Source organism: Hypomesus nipponensis, chromosome 27, assembly GCF_054491055.1.
Source record: "Hypomesus nipponensis isolate SF chromosome 27, ASM5449105v1, whole genome shotgun sequence".
NCBI lineage: Eukaryota > Metazoa > Chordata > Actinopteri > Osmeriformes > Osmeridae > Hypomesus > Hypomesus nipponensis.
The window spans coordinates 2263805-2277191 of NC_140387.1; the positions used below are offsets into that span (position 1 = coordinate 2263805).

Here is a 13387-nt window from a genome sequence, read left to right on the forward strand (position 1 = left end):
CACACACTCATATTAGACCAATGCTCAAATTTGCGACACAGATAATCAAAGTTGTAATCTTTTGGCGCTTCTCAGAATTGTTTCACGTTGTGTCAGGCCTTGAACGAAAACAACAACACTTTCTCAGAACCATGACAAGCGCTTCTCAGAGCTGTCAATCAGGAGGATTGACGACTCATGGTCTTTCACAAACTTAAAAGAAAAACAACTACCTGCATACCACACATAGCTCCAGACCACAGTCCTAAAACAGAAGGATAGACAGCAGGGCCGGCCCAAGGCATAAGCGAACTAAGCGACTGCTTAGGGCCCCTGTGGCTACCAGAGGGCCCCCAAGAGCAAATGCAATTACAGTTTAATGTGTTATGTAAAAATGTTTATATTATTTTATTTCTTTATCAGCAACGATAAGCGACGCCGAGGGGCCCCCAAATCAATTTTGCTTAAGGCCCCATAAAGGCTTGGGCCGGCCCTGATAGACAGACTCAGACAGACTTACACACCGATTACCTGGCCGGTCTTACTCACCTGATTAACACCTGTTTATGATGTCAGTCTTACATTAGTTTTAGTCTGGTGGTTCGGTCTGCTTGTTCTGTTGTCGTGACTAAGATTTAGCATGAGCTGGGTTTGGGGGGGAGTTGAAGCTGTTGAATGGTAGATGAGTGGCTACGCAATCTGTTACTTGTAATAGAGTTTGCTCATGCCATGGTGAGTCATGTGGATCGACTGCCGGAGTATGCCTCCCCAGACGTGGTCCGTCTCATACGGGGACTTTGTACTGCCGTATCCCTGACTCGACCTTGGATTGATGATGAAAATAACCATTGCCTTTGTTATTTATAATCAATCTTCAAGCTACTAACGAGTTAAATATAGGACATATGGAAAAAGCAATTCTCATTATTTGAAATAGGGTCAAATTAATATTGGAAAATTAAGTGTCCGCCGTTATGAATGGACCTTGATGTCTTTTCGTGTGCTCGGGGCGTCTGTGTTTAGCTGCATATCTGAAGTTCAGCTGTGAAATGACGACTCTCATGACTAAAACTTTTTTTGCACTGAGCGGAGAGCGAGCATCTACGTATAATAATAACATCTGGTTAAATGCTGTACACTATGTTTAACCACGTGTTAATTTTTTAACTTAATCACACCCAGGTATGCGTGCTAATTGTCAGTATTGATATCAATCTGAACATTTTGGTATAGCTTTATAAACAAACAAACAGCGAAACGGAACCCAATGTTCTAGGTCGTTGAAAACCAGTTTTATGACAATCTAACTTTGGGACTGATATTAATACCGCTTTAAGTGAGCCAATTAGTAAATAAATCGTATGACATTAATAACTGGTTATCCTCGTGGATTAACTGTGTAGGTGTCTGTGTTTACTTAACCATACAGTTTACAGTTTCATACATTTTTCGAACAAACTCCACAACGCAATAATCTTGTAATGTGTTCTCAAATCTACAGTAGGCTAAAGACCCAGACGATGCCTCGCTGAGTGTCGAATGTTGTCATTTCTCGCCGAGTAACATTTTTATTGGGTAAAGTCTCGTCTCCGCTCAGTGTTGTGACTCACCGGGGGTGCGGCCTCATACCAAACATACTCGCCTCTGCTGAGTGAAAGAGAAGAGTGTCTGGGTGTGGAGTTCAGTATCTCACGGAGAGCGACTAGTGAAAGACGCTGCTGTTATTCACGGGCTTTTAATCCTTTAACTTGTACGAGGTAGAAGTTCTGCAGTATTGTACTTTTCATTTCTTAATAAGATGTCGTCGATTGATTTACCGAACGAATTGAATTGACAGCAACCCTGTAAGTAGAATTATCAACGCATAGCCTGCAAACGTTTTTATTAAATCTAGATATTATCTTTCTGATTGTTTTAATCAAAATTATTCATTTTACTGGTAAATTGCTGAGAAACTTTTCTTTTGATCTTTTCTAGGTTTAAGTGGACATTTGTAACAGTGTATCTGCTTTTGCAAACACTCAGAATTTCTAGCCTACTCAAACCGCCTGGAAATGAACTGCACAAAGTAAGTATTCCGCAACAAAAGAATGACACTCCCAAAACCATACAGGGAGTGTTTTAAATTTGACCGTTTTTTCCTCTAATCTGCTGTCCTCACCCATGCTAATCCCCCTCGTTTTCTCTCTCTCTCTCTCTCTCTTCCTCTCTTCAGAGTGCTCCCTGCATTTGGAGGGCATCCCATGATATCCCATTCATCTGTGATGCCGATGAACATGGCTATAAGGCTGTCACTGTGCCAGAGACAACCTCTCTGCCACCTCATGGGTGTCACCACCCTGAAGTCCCTGTATCCTGACAGCCAGCCCGGAGACATCCAGCCCCACCGCCCCAGCTTCCGCCTGACCCCGCGCTCATCCTCTTCATCCTCCTCCTCCCTCGAGCGCGCAACCACCAAGAGCTGCATGCGCAGGGAGGACGGCCCCCCGAAGAAGAGACGCGTGGTGTTCGCCGACGCTCTGGGACTTTCTCTGACGATGGTGCGTCTGTTCATCTCGGAACCCACCTCCCCCTCCACCTCCCCCTCCAGCTCCCCCTCCAGCTCCCCCTCCACCTCCCCCTCCACTTCCCCCTCCGGCTCCCCCTACGGCTCCCCCTCCGGCTCCCCCTCCGGCTCCCCCTACGGCTCCCCGACCATGGAGCCCCTCTCTGGGCTGCAGGTCCAGACCCCTCCAGGCCCGCGCACCAGGCTGCGGCCGGCCTTCCCCCAGCCCACAACGGACTTCATGGCCTACCACGGGCGCCTGCTGGAGACGGGGCTGCAGCTGGAGAGCTGCAGCGTGTCGGAGACGTCTCTCAGCGGCACCGTGCGCGTCTGCAACGCCGGCTTCGAGAAGACCGCCCACGTCCGGGTGACCTTCGACTCCTGGAGGAGCTACAAGGACGTGCCCTGTACCTCGTCCGTGCTGCGCCAGAACGGCCTGGACCCCGACCTGTTTGTCTTCAGCGTGGCCGTGCCCCAGAACCTGGACCCCAAAGAGCGAGTGGAGTTCTGTGTGTCCTGTCGAACCGGTATCGGTTCGACGCCTCTCTGGGATGACAACAGGGGGCAGAACTACCGGCTGGTGGGAGAGCCTGAGGGTTCGGGGAACAACCAAGCCCCTTGTTCTCTGTCTCGTCCCCCCAGCCAGACCTTGCAGCGGCCCAAATTGTGGTCCAGGTTGGGAACCCTCGGCCCAAAGAACTCTGCAAACCCCAGCCTCTACGCCTCAGATGTATTCACCCACCAGAACTGGAGAACTGAGAGAACTTCTCAGATCTAGAGCTGTTTAACTCTTTTGTTGACCTTGTGGGGAAAAGAAGGTGGTGTTGTTGCTGATTGCTTCATTTGTATTGAGCTTTAGCACCTTCCGATGCTCATTTGTGCCTTTTAGTAACATGTGAATTGCTTTTGCACTTCTTATTTATTTAGCGTGTACTCTGCCTATTGACATGAAGCTCAGGGAAATGGGACCGTTTTTTGTTGTTAAATGTTTATCACTGTGCACAGGTGACCTTCTCTCACAAAGCTGATTACATTACGACTGTACTGAAAACATCACATGCATCTTAGACTGAAGGCTGACAAATATATTTGTGCCAATACTTTTCGATTAAACAATTTTAAAGAAACAAGTCATTTTTGTAGTGTTTTGTTGCATTTTTCTATTCATGATCGATTAACAGAAAGAGAGAGTTACTCTCATATGAAGAGATCACTTCTCTTGTTTCTCTGGGGGTATTCCAGAAAGCAGGTCATGTGACATACCCGGGTAAGTTAACTCCCCAGCTGACACCCAGCGTTGTAGCAACATTGCCAGTAGGTTGCTGCAGCATTGTGAATCAGCTGGTGGGTTAACTTACCCGGTTATGTGGCATAACCTGCTTTCTGGAAGACCCCCCTGGTCGGGAGAAGAGATGTTCAAAATAATCTTTTACACAATGTTTATGGCCCAGGTTTCCAGACATGGGCTAAAGCCAGGTCCTAGACTAAAAACACCATGCAGATTTTGTTGAAATGTTCTCTTACATTCGGACTAGGTTTAATCCATGTCTGGTAAACCAGGCCTATATGTTCAACTGATTGATAATTAAAGTTTGATGAAGAGAGTGTTTTAAGTACAGGGGGGAAAAAAACAATTTTGAAAGCAAGTTCTACCGTCCTGTTTTCCAAAGGGCTGTTCTATTTCCCTGGGATATCGACAGACTTCAGCATGCCTTTGTGCCCTTGCGTCAGACATTCCAGGTCAGGTTCCCAGAGGACATTCTAGGAAAACTCAAATCCCCTCTCCTCTCCTTTTCTGAGAACATCCTGCACCTCCTAAGGCACACCCCTTACATGCGTGACCTTTCTGCTCCCAATACGCTTCTCCTTCACCATCTCCCATGTTCTGTTGCCAAGGCTGTTACACCTCAGGCCTTAGGAGTGTCAGTGTGTTATGGCGGTGAGCATGGAACAAGTGGTTGGTAACCATGGTAGCGTTTGGGCCTGTGTTTACATGCAGAGGTGGAGTCGGTGTGTCAAGTACAGATGGGCTGGAGGGAGAAAGTATCGTGCTGTGTCTCTCTTGTTCTCTCTCTTCGTGACTCACTGCTCGCATGTCCTTTGGGCTGTCCTGTGGTCCAGTTTGCGGGGCTTTTGTGGCTATCTGTCCCGGCCGGACCAGGGAAGCCAGTCTGAAACTCTACGCTTCAATTCACTTCACTTTCCTCTTTTATTTTCAACTCTGGTGAATGGGATAACCCTTTTTTTGTTTTTCCTAAACGATAAAGAACTTCCCACACCGTGAGAACGTGCAGTGATTCATTGGCCCCGTATGTAAACTTGAACAGAGAGGTTTATCCTGTTCCTCTTTCGCCTCCCTATGATACTGATATGCCGCTGTGCCTGATGGTTGCCATGCGTGATTAGCATATCAGTAACCCAGGCTGACCGACTGCAGGGATTCAGAAAGCACACGAGAGAGACTGCAGTTCAACTCTGCGAGGCCTTCCAATCCCACGATGCATTGCGTTTCTACAAGAACTTACAGCTCCGAGTCCCTCCACACAAAGCTCACGACACAACAAGTGGATCCGGACCGATGCGGCATTATTCCGGTCCCACAGCAGCACACTGTGTTCCCTCCAGAGGCTTTGTGAAAGGTTGGATGACGTCCCACTTTGTGAGTTTCTCTTTCGGGTATCTCCTCCTCACCCCTTCAGCCGGTACAATGGCAGGCAGATTCTGTTGCGCTAGGAACAGTGTGTCTTTGTTGCTTTCCCCCTGCTTTCAGGGTGATGGAGGGGGAGAGAGGGTGAGAGAGGGGGAGAGAGGGGAAAGAGGGGGGCCTGGCCCCTTTTATCAGGGAGCATTCATACCTGTGGGGCCCGGGGGGGCTTCTGTGGACCGCCCAGAGCAGGTCACTTTGTCTTTAGTGAAAACATCTTTGTATGTCTCTGTATACAACACTGGGTTTGAGTCACAAAGGCAGTTTTACACAACGACACAAATACAGAATCATGTGAGATATTGTGTGTGCTGAAGACTTTTGCACAGTACTGTATACCGACGTATTACATGTGACATAAACCTCACGTGCGGAGGGAGGGGGTGGGGGAGGTAAACCTTGCCTAGGGCACCAAATGTGCCACGACTGGCAGTGAGTACATCCCACCAGCTGTGGAATGGGGATCAGTCTAAACCGGCTTGTTTAGTGCAATCTTAGTGCCAGGAAGCTGCAAGCTGTCAGATATTTTCTTGCTATGGGACTTCAATCCTATCAGGCAACAAGGAAGGATTTTATTATTATAAATTGTTGTAGCATCCTAAGAGTGTATTATTGAAGTGTGTTTATTACTTAAGCAAAAGATAGCATCCATAAACGATGTTTATGACATCCTACCACTGCGTTTAATCCAAAATGCAGTAGCGCCCTCTTGTGGTGATTGTGTAAAACGCTTTAATCTTAGAAATCGGGCTCGTGTTTACAATACTCTTAAATAATCTGACAGTAAACCAGCTTGATCAATTAGTCTTTTTTAGTTTATTGCTGGTAGACACCAGGGATATCTGAGGAGTAAATCTTCAGAGATTGACAATGAGTGGGACAACAGTAAGAGGTAGATTTAGATGTTCGTGTCAAACTCAAAAGGCAAGGTGACATATTTTCTGGCTTGAGGGTCTACTAAGCTTCTTGGTAATTGTAGTTTTTTGAGCAGGTGGCTTGTCTGGTGACTAAATAAACTAAAGAAGCTTTTAATGACAGCGGTCACTGGGAAGGTGATTGTTCTCAGGGTTGTAGCCGGCCGTGGCGAAACAATCGGCAGCTTTCCTGTCACAGTCGCAGATGAACATCTCACACTCGTCGTTGTTGCCTGGGAACACAAAGAGAGAGAGAGAGAGAGAGAGAGAGAGAGAGAGAGAGAGAGAGAGAGAGAGAGAGAGAGAAGATGGAAAAAGACATAGAGAGGAACAGCAATGAGAAGCAGAACACAGAGATGCAGGTAAGTGTGGATTGTCTCTGACGAGGCGGAGTCAAGTCTAGTTCTGTTTGGGTTCAACTCACTCTCACAGGTGACCTTCCTGGTGGCTTTGTCACACTTGAAGCTGTAGATCTCGGTATAGGGGTTGTCAAAAATGGGCCAGCACTCGCTGTGCTGCATGGCGTCAGAGTAACACAGGTCATGCACTTCACAGCACCTGGGACACGGTACAGTCGTCACATTAGGGCGTACGTTTCACTATACATGTCCCACAGGTTCTGAAAATGGCCAATGTGTGCCCCCCCTTCCCCCCAACACACACACACATACACACTTTGTACTAAGAAAATTATATTTAACGGTTAGGGGTAGGATTAGGGTTACCATCGTCAGTTATAAATAACAAGCTGTCCCACCAACTTTTGAAAATTAAAACCTACAGCCCTGCATCACAAGACGAAAATAATATTCCTTACGCTCTCTTACTCCTAAAAAGGTTTAAATGTATTTATTTGGATCATTACTCTGTCTATGTAGAACAAACAACTACATGGCTCTAGATCAGCAGCCCATGACCTCTGACCTGTCCAGATCATCCACAGGGGTTCCAGAACCTCCCTTGCCACAGTAGCATCCGTAGTCAGTGTACTCAATCACAGGCCAGCTGTTAGGCATGGTGCACAGGATCATGTCTCTGAACTGCCACAGGGCCCTGTAGTCCACGCCAGCCTGGGCTACAGCACAGTACAAACACACAGCACACGGAAAGGTGAAGAGAAACGATGCAGCCAACCTTCAGCGCCACTTCAAAGATCTGAGGTAAAGCTTTTAGCGTTACCATCCTTAAGTTAGGTTTGTGGTGAGATTTTAATGTATTTTCTCCTGGAGCTGTTCGCAATAAGTGCCCGCATTAAAATCGTTTTTTAAATACAGTCAAACTTACCAACAGAGAGGCAGAAAGCCACAAGTAAAAAGGCTTGGAGGGAGTTCATGTTGAAATGAGGTTCCACTCACCACCTCTATGACAGGGTGGTTATATACCACTATGGTTATATAGCCTTGAGACCTGTCCAGTAAAATACTGTACATTAAGGAACGTACGTGTCCAACAACATATGCACAGCCTTGAAAAAATCCCACACTGAACTTCTGTCACATGTTTACATTTCCACCCACGGCCTGTTTGATTGGGTGCTGTGTGTTCCGGAGTCTTCACACTGGAACATGTCTCAGTGTACAGGGAATGTTCCTGTACGTACTACAGGAAGTAAATCTGCTACATTTCAAAATGTCAATGACTTGAAGAATTTTTGTTTTTGGGGGAAATATTTATATCTCTACTGATAAAACTTTGATCCTTGACATATATGTGTTACATTTAGTCATTTAGTCATTTAGCAGACACTCTTATCCAAAGTGACTTACAGTAAGTACAGGGACATTCCCCCAAGGCAAGTAGGGTGAAGTGCCTTGCCCAAGGGCACAACGTCCTTGTTTTATAGACCAATTATCACCCTACGTCACACTACTGTCAAGCAGGCTCAACTGCGCATGTCAGTTGCAAAAGACGAACTTCTCCCGGGTCTATTACACTTGGAGTGTCGATCAGGTCATCATATATCTCTGGCCACTGGATTGCAGATATTAACTTTTTGAGGCACTTGTCCTTTGGACAAGTACATTCAGGTTTCACTTGTCTATGCACAAAAGTCACTTGACCCCTTTAAACAAATCACAAAAATAATCGGACCAGCTGGCTAAAAGCAGAATTCCCATTTCTCTTGCAAGCTGCCCTGCTCGACATTTTAAATGTAGAATTGACTGTAAAACTGATGTGACTGATCAATGGGGAATCGCTTTCTCTCTTTAAGGCTGTCCTCCTCGACCTTTTTGGCCTTTTTAAATCTAACTATTTGTATGATCCATGTGGTCCTTTTGCCGTTTTAAATTCTATCCTTTCCCAGTTTTTCTGCAACCACATTGCGTGCGCATCCCGAACGTAAAAAAAATATATATATTGGTCTATAGGTTTTGCTTTTAATTATTTATTGACCTTGATCTTTTTTTAGTTTTATTATCCAACTTTGATTCTTTTAAAATTTGTATTACTATATGCTTTGTAGCAACATCAGGTGGCTGAACAGTTAGGGAATCGGGCTGGTAATCAGAAGGGTGTTGGATCAACTCCCCGCCATGCCAAAAAAATGACATTGTGTCCTTGGGCAAGGCACTTCACCCTACTTTCCTCGGGGGGAATGTCCCTGTACTTACTGTAAGTCACTCTGGATAAGAGCGTCTGCTAAATGACTAAATGTAAATGTAGCACTCGGAGATTGCTTAATTATTATTAAATAATTTATTATTATTGTGTCCCTTTTGCCAGATCAAACTAAAGATGGTGTCAGCTTCCAACCTGTTCTGCGCCATCCAGTATTTGTTCCATAGGTCAGGTGATTTTGTACATTTTACAATCCACGTCTTCTAACCCTTGATGGGCCATGTTCCTTCAGATCAAACACACAGCTTTCTATTACAGTCGACTGGCCATTCTCCAGCACACTGGTATAGATGTTTCATGATAGAGAAGGCTATTCATGGCCTGCTGTACAGTTCACATGTAGCTTGTAACAGTCACACTGTAGGTACCATCTATGACTGAAGGTATTCAGTAAATGTAAAGTAAAATGTCTTAGACATTCTTAATTATTAGACATTCTTCATTCTTAACGTCTAATAAATAAATAAGTCATTTTCTGTATCAGAAACTCAACAGAAGACTAAGTGTGTTTCAGTTAAATCATTTATTTTAGAAATAACATTTATCGTGCAACACATTTAATTTTCATTTGAATAAAAACTCTGAGACAAAGGGAAAGAATTGACACAACAGCATGAAAACCAGGTTCACATTGATATGTCCGCCTCCTTCTCTGAAGTACTCTCTGAAGTACTCAAATACTCCAACTCAAATATGGACTATGTTACGCAACACTAAGGTTCTTATAAGAACCATCCTATTAGCTGTAACACTTTCCTAGACTGGTCATTTACACCAAGCTGACCACATGAAGAAGTCATGTAGAAAATATACAGCTACATAAATACTCTTCTATGATTAAAAGAAAATACTATTCAACATTGTGTAAAGTGCTGAGAAAATAGAGTTAAATAAGTGCCACAAAAGTATATAAATGTCACTGTTGCCCAAATGTTAGCGGACGCAAGAACAAAGGCCACTGAAGGAAGTTGGAAAAACTCGATGAAACAGTTTTTCATCACTAAGGTATAATAATAATAATAATAATATATATAAGCCCCCAGGGAATCCAACAGTGTTGCTGATCTATTATTTAGATCACAGAACGTCTGTTTGAAGCACATGAAAGAGTTATTGTCGAGTAACACAGACTGACAGCCTCTCTCTAGTCTCTACCCAGCGATTCTCTCTCTGGTCACCCTTCCTTTCTGTTCCCAAACCATCATCAGAGTTCTGCCTGTTAGCTAACACAGGCTTCTATCTCCTACCCTCTCATTCTACAACAGAAGCAGGGGCTACTGAATTATATACCATTTAGACACATATACAGTACCAGTCGAAAGTTTGGACACATTTGGTACTGTATATATATTTAACGGTTCCTTAACAGAAGGAAAAGGCAGGTTGAGGAATATTGAGGTGATTGAGTGAGGTGAATCTCTAGCGAGGTATATGTATGTGCAAGTGCTGTGGGGGGGGGAGGGAGGGAGGGAGCTGGCTGATAAGGCACACGAGGGTTCATATGGGTTTGTATAGGAGGGTGGTCACATACTTCTTCTTGTAGCGGTGAGTCGCACTCAGCACCATCACACCATCCTGAGAGAGAGAGAGAGAGAGAGAGGGGGGGGGGAGAGAGGGAGAGAGGGGAGAGAGAGAGAGAGAGAGAGAGAGAGAGACAGAGGGAGAGCGGGAGAGAGGGAGAAGAGAGGGAGAAGAGAGAGAGAGACAGAGAGAGAGGGAGAGAGGGAGAAGAGAGGGGAGAGAGAGAGAGAGAGAGAGAGAGAATAAGTAACAAGTTGTATTTCTAGCAAAGCACCACTTTGGGGAACCTATTACATTACATCTTGCCGACTGGAAAATATTCTGCCGTCTTCTCTCAGCAGGTCTGAAAGAGTCTGTTATCTTTAGTGTTTGTCTCACCTTGATGGAGAGAGCGTACAGGTGGCTGAGCATGACGTGGTTGGGTTCAGGGAGCAGAGCAGGGTCACACTAAAAGCAGCGGGAGAAAGGGCTCGACATTAAAAACAAACATCTCCAAATGGACGTCAAATCATTTTGAATGAATCTTCATCCGGGAGCAGGCCTCGTCCATTAGGCTACAAACTCTGTCAGAACTGACTAGTCATGAGTTTTGCTAAGCGGAAAAGGCGACAGCAAAGCAGCTGTGGACTCACAGCTATCCCTGTGTCTTTGTTGAGGATAACCTGCAGCAGGTGAGGTGGTAGAATGGGAGGAGATTTCAACTTGTCTTCCTGTTTGGGGACGTAAGCCTCTTGATGATACTGTCCCGGAGGGGAACTCGACAAATCTGACTCAGCGGGAAAAAAAGCATTTTAAAGTTAATGTATGAAAAGAGAATCAACACGAGTCAGGTCTGCGGTTAATGTTTAGCTTTTTAATTTGACAACTCCATGCAGATTTTCCCCTCCCCCTATGCTGCTTTCCCATGCAAACCACGGTGTCAGATAAGAACCATATGTTTCTACGGAAACAGAGAGAAGCAGGAAGTCCTCTGAATGCTTTAACCAAGTGGTCGGTATAAATGTGACAGGTCAAAGGTCATGTTGAGGGACACGAGAGAGTGCGCTGACCTGACATGTCGGAGCATTTCTGGGAGTCCACCATGAGAGCGTCAAACACCTCAAAGTCAGTTGTCTTCACCTGAATGATGTTGTTGACGGTTCCCAGTTGATTGGTTACAACAGGCTGAGGGTAGCGAACAAACACGAGATCATCTCATTAAAACAATAGTAACTGTACATCAGTTAACTGAAAGTCAATGATTAGTTAAATAATAATAATTGTTCGTGTCCACAACAGCCAAAGGGGAACAAACAGTTCCATGTTCTGGTCCTTACTTCAGCAGGGTCATGGGTCCACTGTCCATCTACATAAAACTTATACTGATGTTCCCCTTCTGGAAGATCCACGATCGCCACAAAGTTGTTCTGACTGTTGGGTCACACAAGACAACAATTACTATGTTTTGTCCAACTCTCTTTGTTTCTCCCTCCAAAGCCCACACCACATCTCCCTCACCTCTTTATCAGAGGAATCTTGTTGGCCCAGTTGTTGAACGACCCAGACAAGAAGACCTCCTTTCCATCTCCAGTCCAGCGGAAGACCATGGGTCTGTCCAGAGTCGGGCCTTTGTCGTCCGCCTCCAAATCCTGACGCCATGCAAAAAACTCCTCTTTCTCCGACGGCGCCTTAGCGTGCAGGGTAAACGTTTCAGGAAGAAAAAAAAACACTATAAATAAGATTGATCTTGACTAAACAAGATAGAACCCCGTACTGCATGGGCGATCAATGGTTTCTGTCATCATTAGCAACGGTGTCTGACCTTGATGTCCTCCCCGTGGAAGATATCGGCATCCTCGGGGCTGTCCATCAAGATCTTGGGTCTATCTCCCTCCTTCACCCGACTATCCCGCCGGTGACCCTTATCTCCCTGGCCCATTCCAGCCCTCTCGCTGTTGGTATTTCCCATGATGGTCACGCCGTTGCGTTTGAGTTAAGATCACTGTTCAAACAGAAGTCCGAAAACACATTTAGTTCTATCGACACAATGAAGATGACAGAAATTTACAAATACAATCGCGTTTCTCACGGTAGGAGCACGCACGGTAGGAGCAAGCAAGGAGCAAGCAAGCTAGCTGAAGCTACCTACTCATACAACTACAGTAACGCTACACAATTAGCTAACGTCGATATATTGGCTTGCTAGTAGTATGTAGCTCTACAGCTGCAGTGATGTTACTGTAGTTTGATATACAAGCTAGCCTAACGTTGTTTTACATTCTAATTTCTATCCTACAGTACCACACCAGTACTGTATATAAACGGTAGACGGTATTTGTGAAAGGGTCGGTTACCAGTTACCTTACCAGTGGTAACCAACGAGTTGGTTAGCTAGCTATGATGGAGGCATAACAGTACACACTGTAACAAGCATTAGCTAACACGATGGATTCCTGTCTTGAAAGCTTCGCCATCGCTAAAACTATATAAAAAGATGTAGACAGTTAAACAAAGAATAGAGATTTGGCTACCTGAAATTAAATTCCAATATACGCCACAAACGATGTTTTCATTTTTGATATCCGAAATTACAGTAACAACTTTCACAGCGTCATTGCAAAATGCCCCGCCCACATCATCCTTTCTGCTGCTGATAAACTGATAAAAGATCCGTTTCTGTTTAGATAAAGAAGCGAACGGACTTTTTGATCGGGTAAACATGCATTATCTTGAGCATATCCTAATGTAAAATGCAGACCTAATTGACACATTGAGTGCAACAGCTTGATCAGAAAGCATTTCGCCTAACTCGTCTACGTTGTCACTGTGGGCCTTTAACCATCCAACGTGTCTGTAATGGTTATACTGTAGTCTACGTGCATTTATAATTTGAAGACGATGCAAGTCATATCTGTCCAGTGTTTACTAACAGAAGCGCAATTCGTCTTTATTATCGCTAGATGGCAGTGTAGACTTAGGGGAAAAAAGCTTTTTGGAACTGGCTTGACCTAGCGTCATACAGAAATCCATGTTGAAAGACTATTATACAATTGACAACTGATCGCTGTTTTAGAATCTATGTTGTGTGGGCCTCATAACTATGCAATCTATTTAGCAAGTATTTTA

General features: G+C 44.8%; 3 protein-coding genes across 5 annotated transcripts; 1 reads left to right on the top strand and 2 right to left on the bottom strand.

Annotated features, from left to right (window-relative positions):
• The first annotated feature begins 1313 nt into the window (after nucleotides 1-1313).
• LOC146220343 (protein phosphatase 1 regulatory subunit 3C-like) lies at nucleotides 1314-3654 on the top strand. The gene is made up of 3 exons (XM_084693894.1): nucleotides 1314-1823; nucleotides 1957-2047; nucleotides 2195-3654. Exons 2-3 carry the CDS (start codon nucleotides 2034-2036, stop codon nucleotides 3300-3302), a joined length of 1122 nt encoding a protein of 373 aa, XP_084550020.1. The 5' UTR covers nucleotides 1314-1823; nucleotides 1957-2033; the 3' UTR covers nucleotides 3303-3654.
• Nucleotides 3655-6038: 2384 nt separating this feature from the next.
• LOC146220344 (phospholipase A2-like) lies at nucleotides 6039-7206 on the bottom strand. Its single transcript, XM_084693803.1, has 3 exons — nucleotides 7067-7206; nucleotides 6567-6700; nucleotides 6039-6375 (listed from the first exon to the last, which is right to left on the bottom strand). Exons 1-3 carry the CDS (start codon nucleotides 7171-7173, stop codon nucleotides 6257-6259), a joined length of 360 nt encoding a protein of 119 aa, XP_084549929.1. The 5' UTR covers nucleotides 7174-7206; the 3' UTR covers nucleotides 6039-6256.
• A 2063-nt stretch (nucleotides 7207-9269) lies between these two features.
• Nucleotides 9270-13112, bottom strand: prkab1a (protein kinase, AMP-activated, beta 1 non-catalytic subunit, a). 3 transcript variants are annotated; one of them, XM_084693970.1, is made up of 8 exons: nucleotides 12793-13112; nucleotides 12084-12263; nucleotides 11780-11949; nucleotides 11599-11692; nucleotides 11332-11446; nucleotides 10915-11048; nucleotides 10661-10729; nucleotides 9270-10336 (listed from the first exon to the last, which is right to left on the bottom strand). In XM_084693970.1, exons 2-8 carry the CDS (start codon nucleotides 12228-12230, stop codon nucleotides 10259-10261), a joined length of 807 nt encoding a protein of 268 aa, XP_084550096.1. In that variant the 5' UTR covers nucleotides 12231-12263; nucleotides 12793-13112; the 3' UTR covers nucleotides 9270-10258. The 3 variants fall into 3 exon arrangements, with proteins under 3 accessions (XP_084550096.1, XP_084550098.1, XP_084550097.1); XM_084693972.1 differs by lacking the exon at nucleotides 12793-13112 and adding an exon at nucleotides 12628-12647; XM_084693971.1 differs by lacking the exon at nucleotides 12793-13112 and adding an exon at nucleotides 12351-12405.
• Nucleotides 13113-13387: the final 275 nt, after the last annotated feature.

Excerpts from the sequence above, each read along its gene's own strand:
- prkab1a (XM_084693970.1), bottom strand. The coding sequence starts at position 12,230 with ATGGGAAATACCAACAGCGAGAGGGCTGGAATGGGCCAGGGAGATAAG. Across the intron at positions 10,730-10,914 it reads ACAAAGACACAGGGATAGCT|TGTGACCCTGCTCTGCTCCC; the intron begins GTGAGTCCACAG and ends CGCTGCTTTTAG. Across the intron at positions 10,337-10,660 it reads TGTACGCTCTCTCCATCAAG|GATGGTGTGATGGTGCTGAG; the intron begins GTGAGACAAACA and ends TCTCTCTCTCAG.
- LOC146220344 (XM_084693803.1), bottom strand. The coding sequence starts at position 7,173 with ATGATCCTGTGCACCATGCCTAACAGCTGGCCTGTGATTGAGTACACT. Across the intron at positions 6,701-7,066 it reads CCTGTGGATGATCTGGACAG|GTGCTGTGAAGTGCATGACC; the intron begins GTCAGAGGTCAT and ends ACCGTGTCCCAG. Across the intron at positions 6,376-6,566 it reads CAGGAAGGTCACCTGTGAGA|GCAACAACGACGAGTGTGAG; the intron begins GTGAGTTGAACC and ends TTGTGTTCCCAG.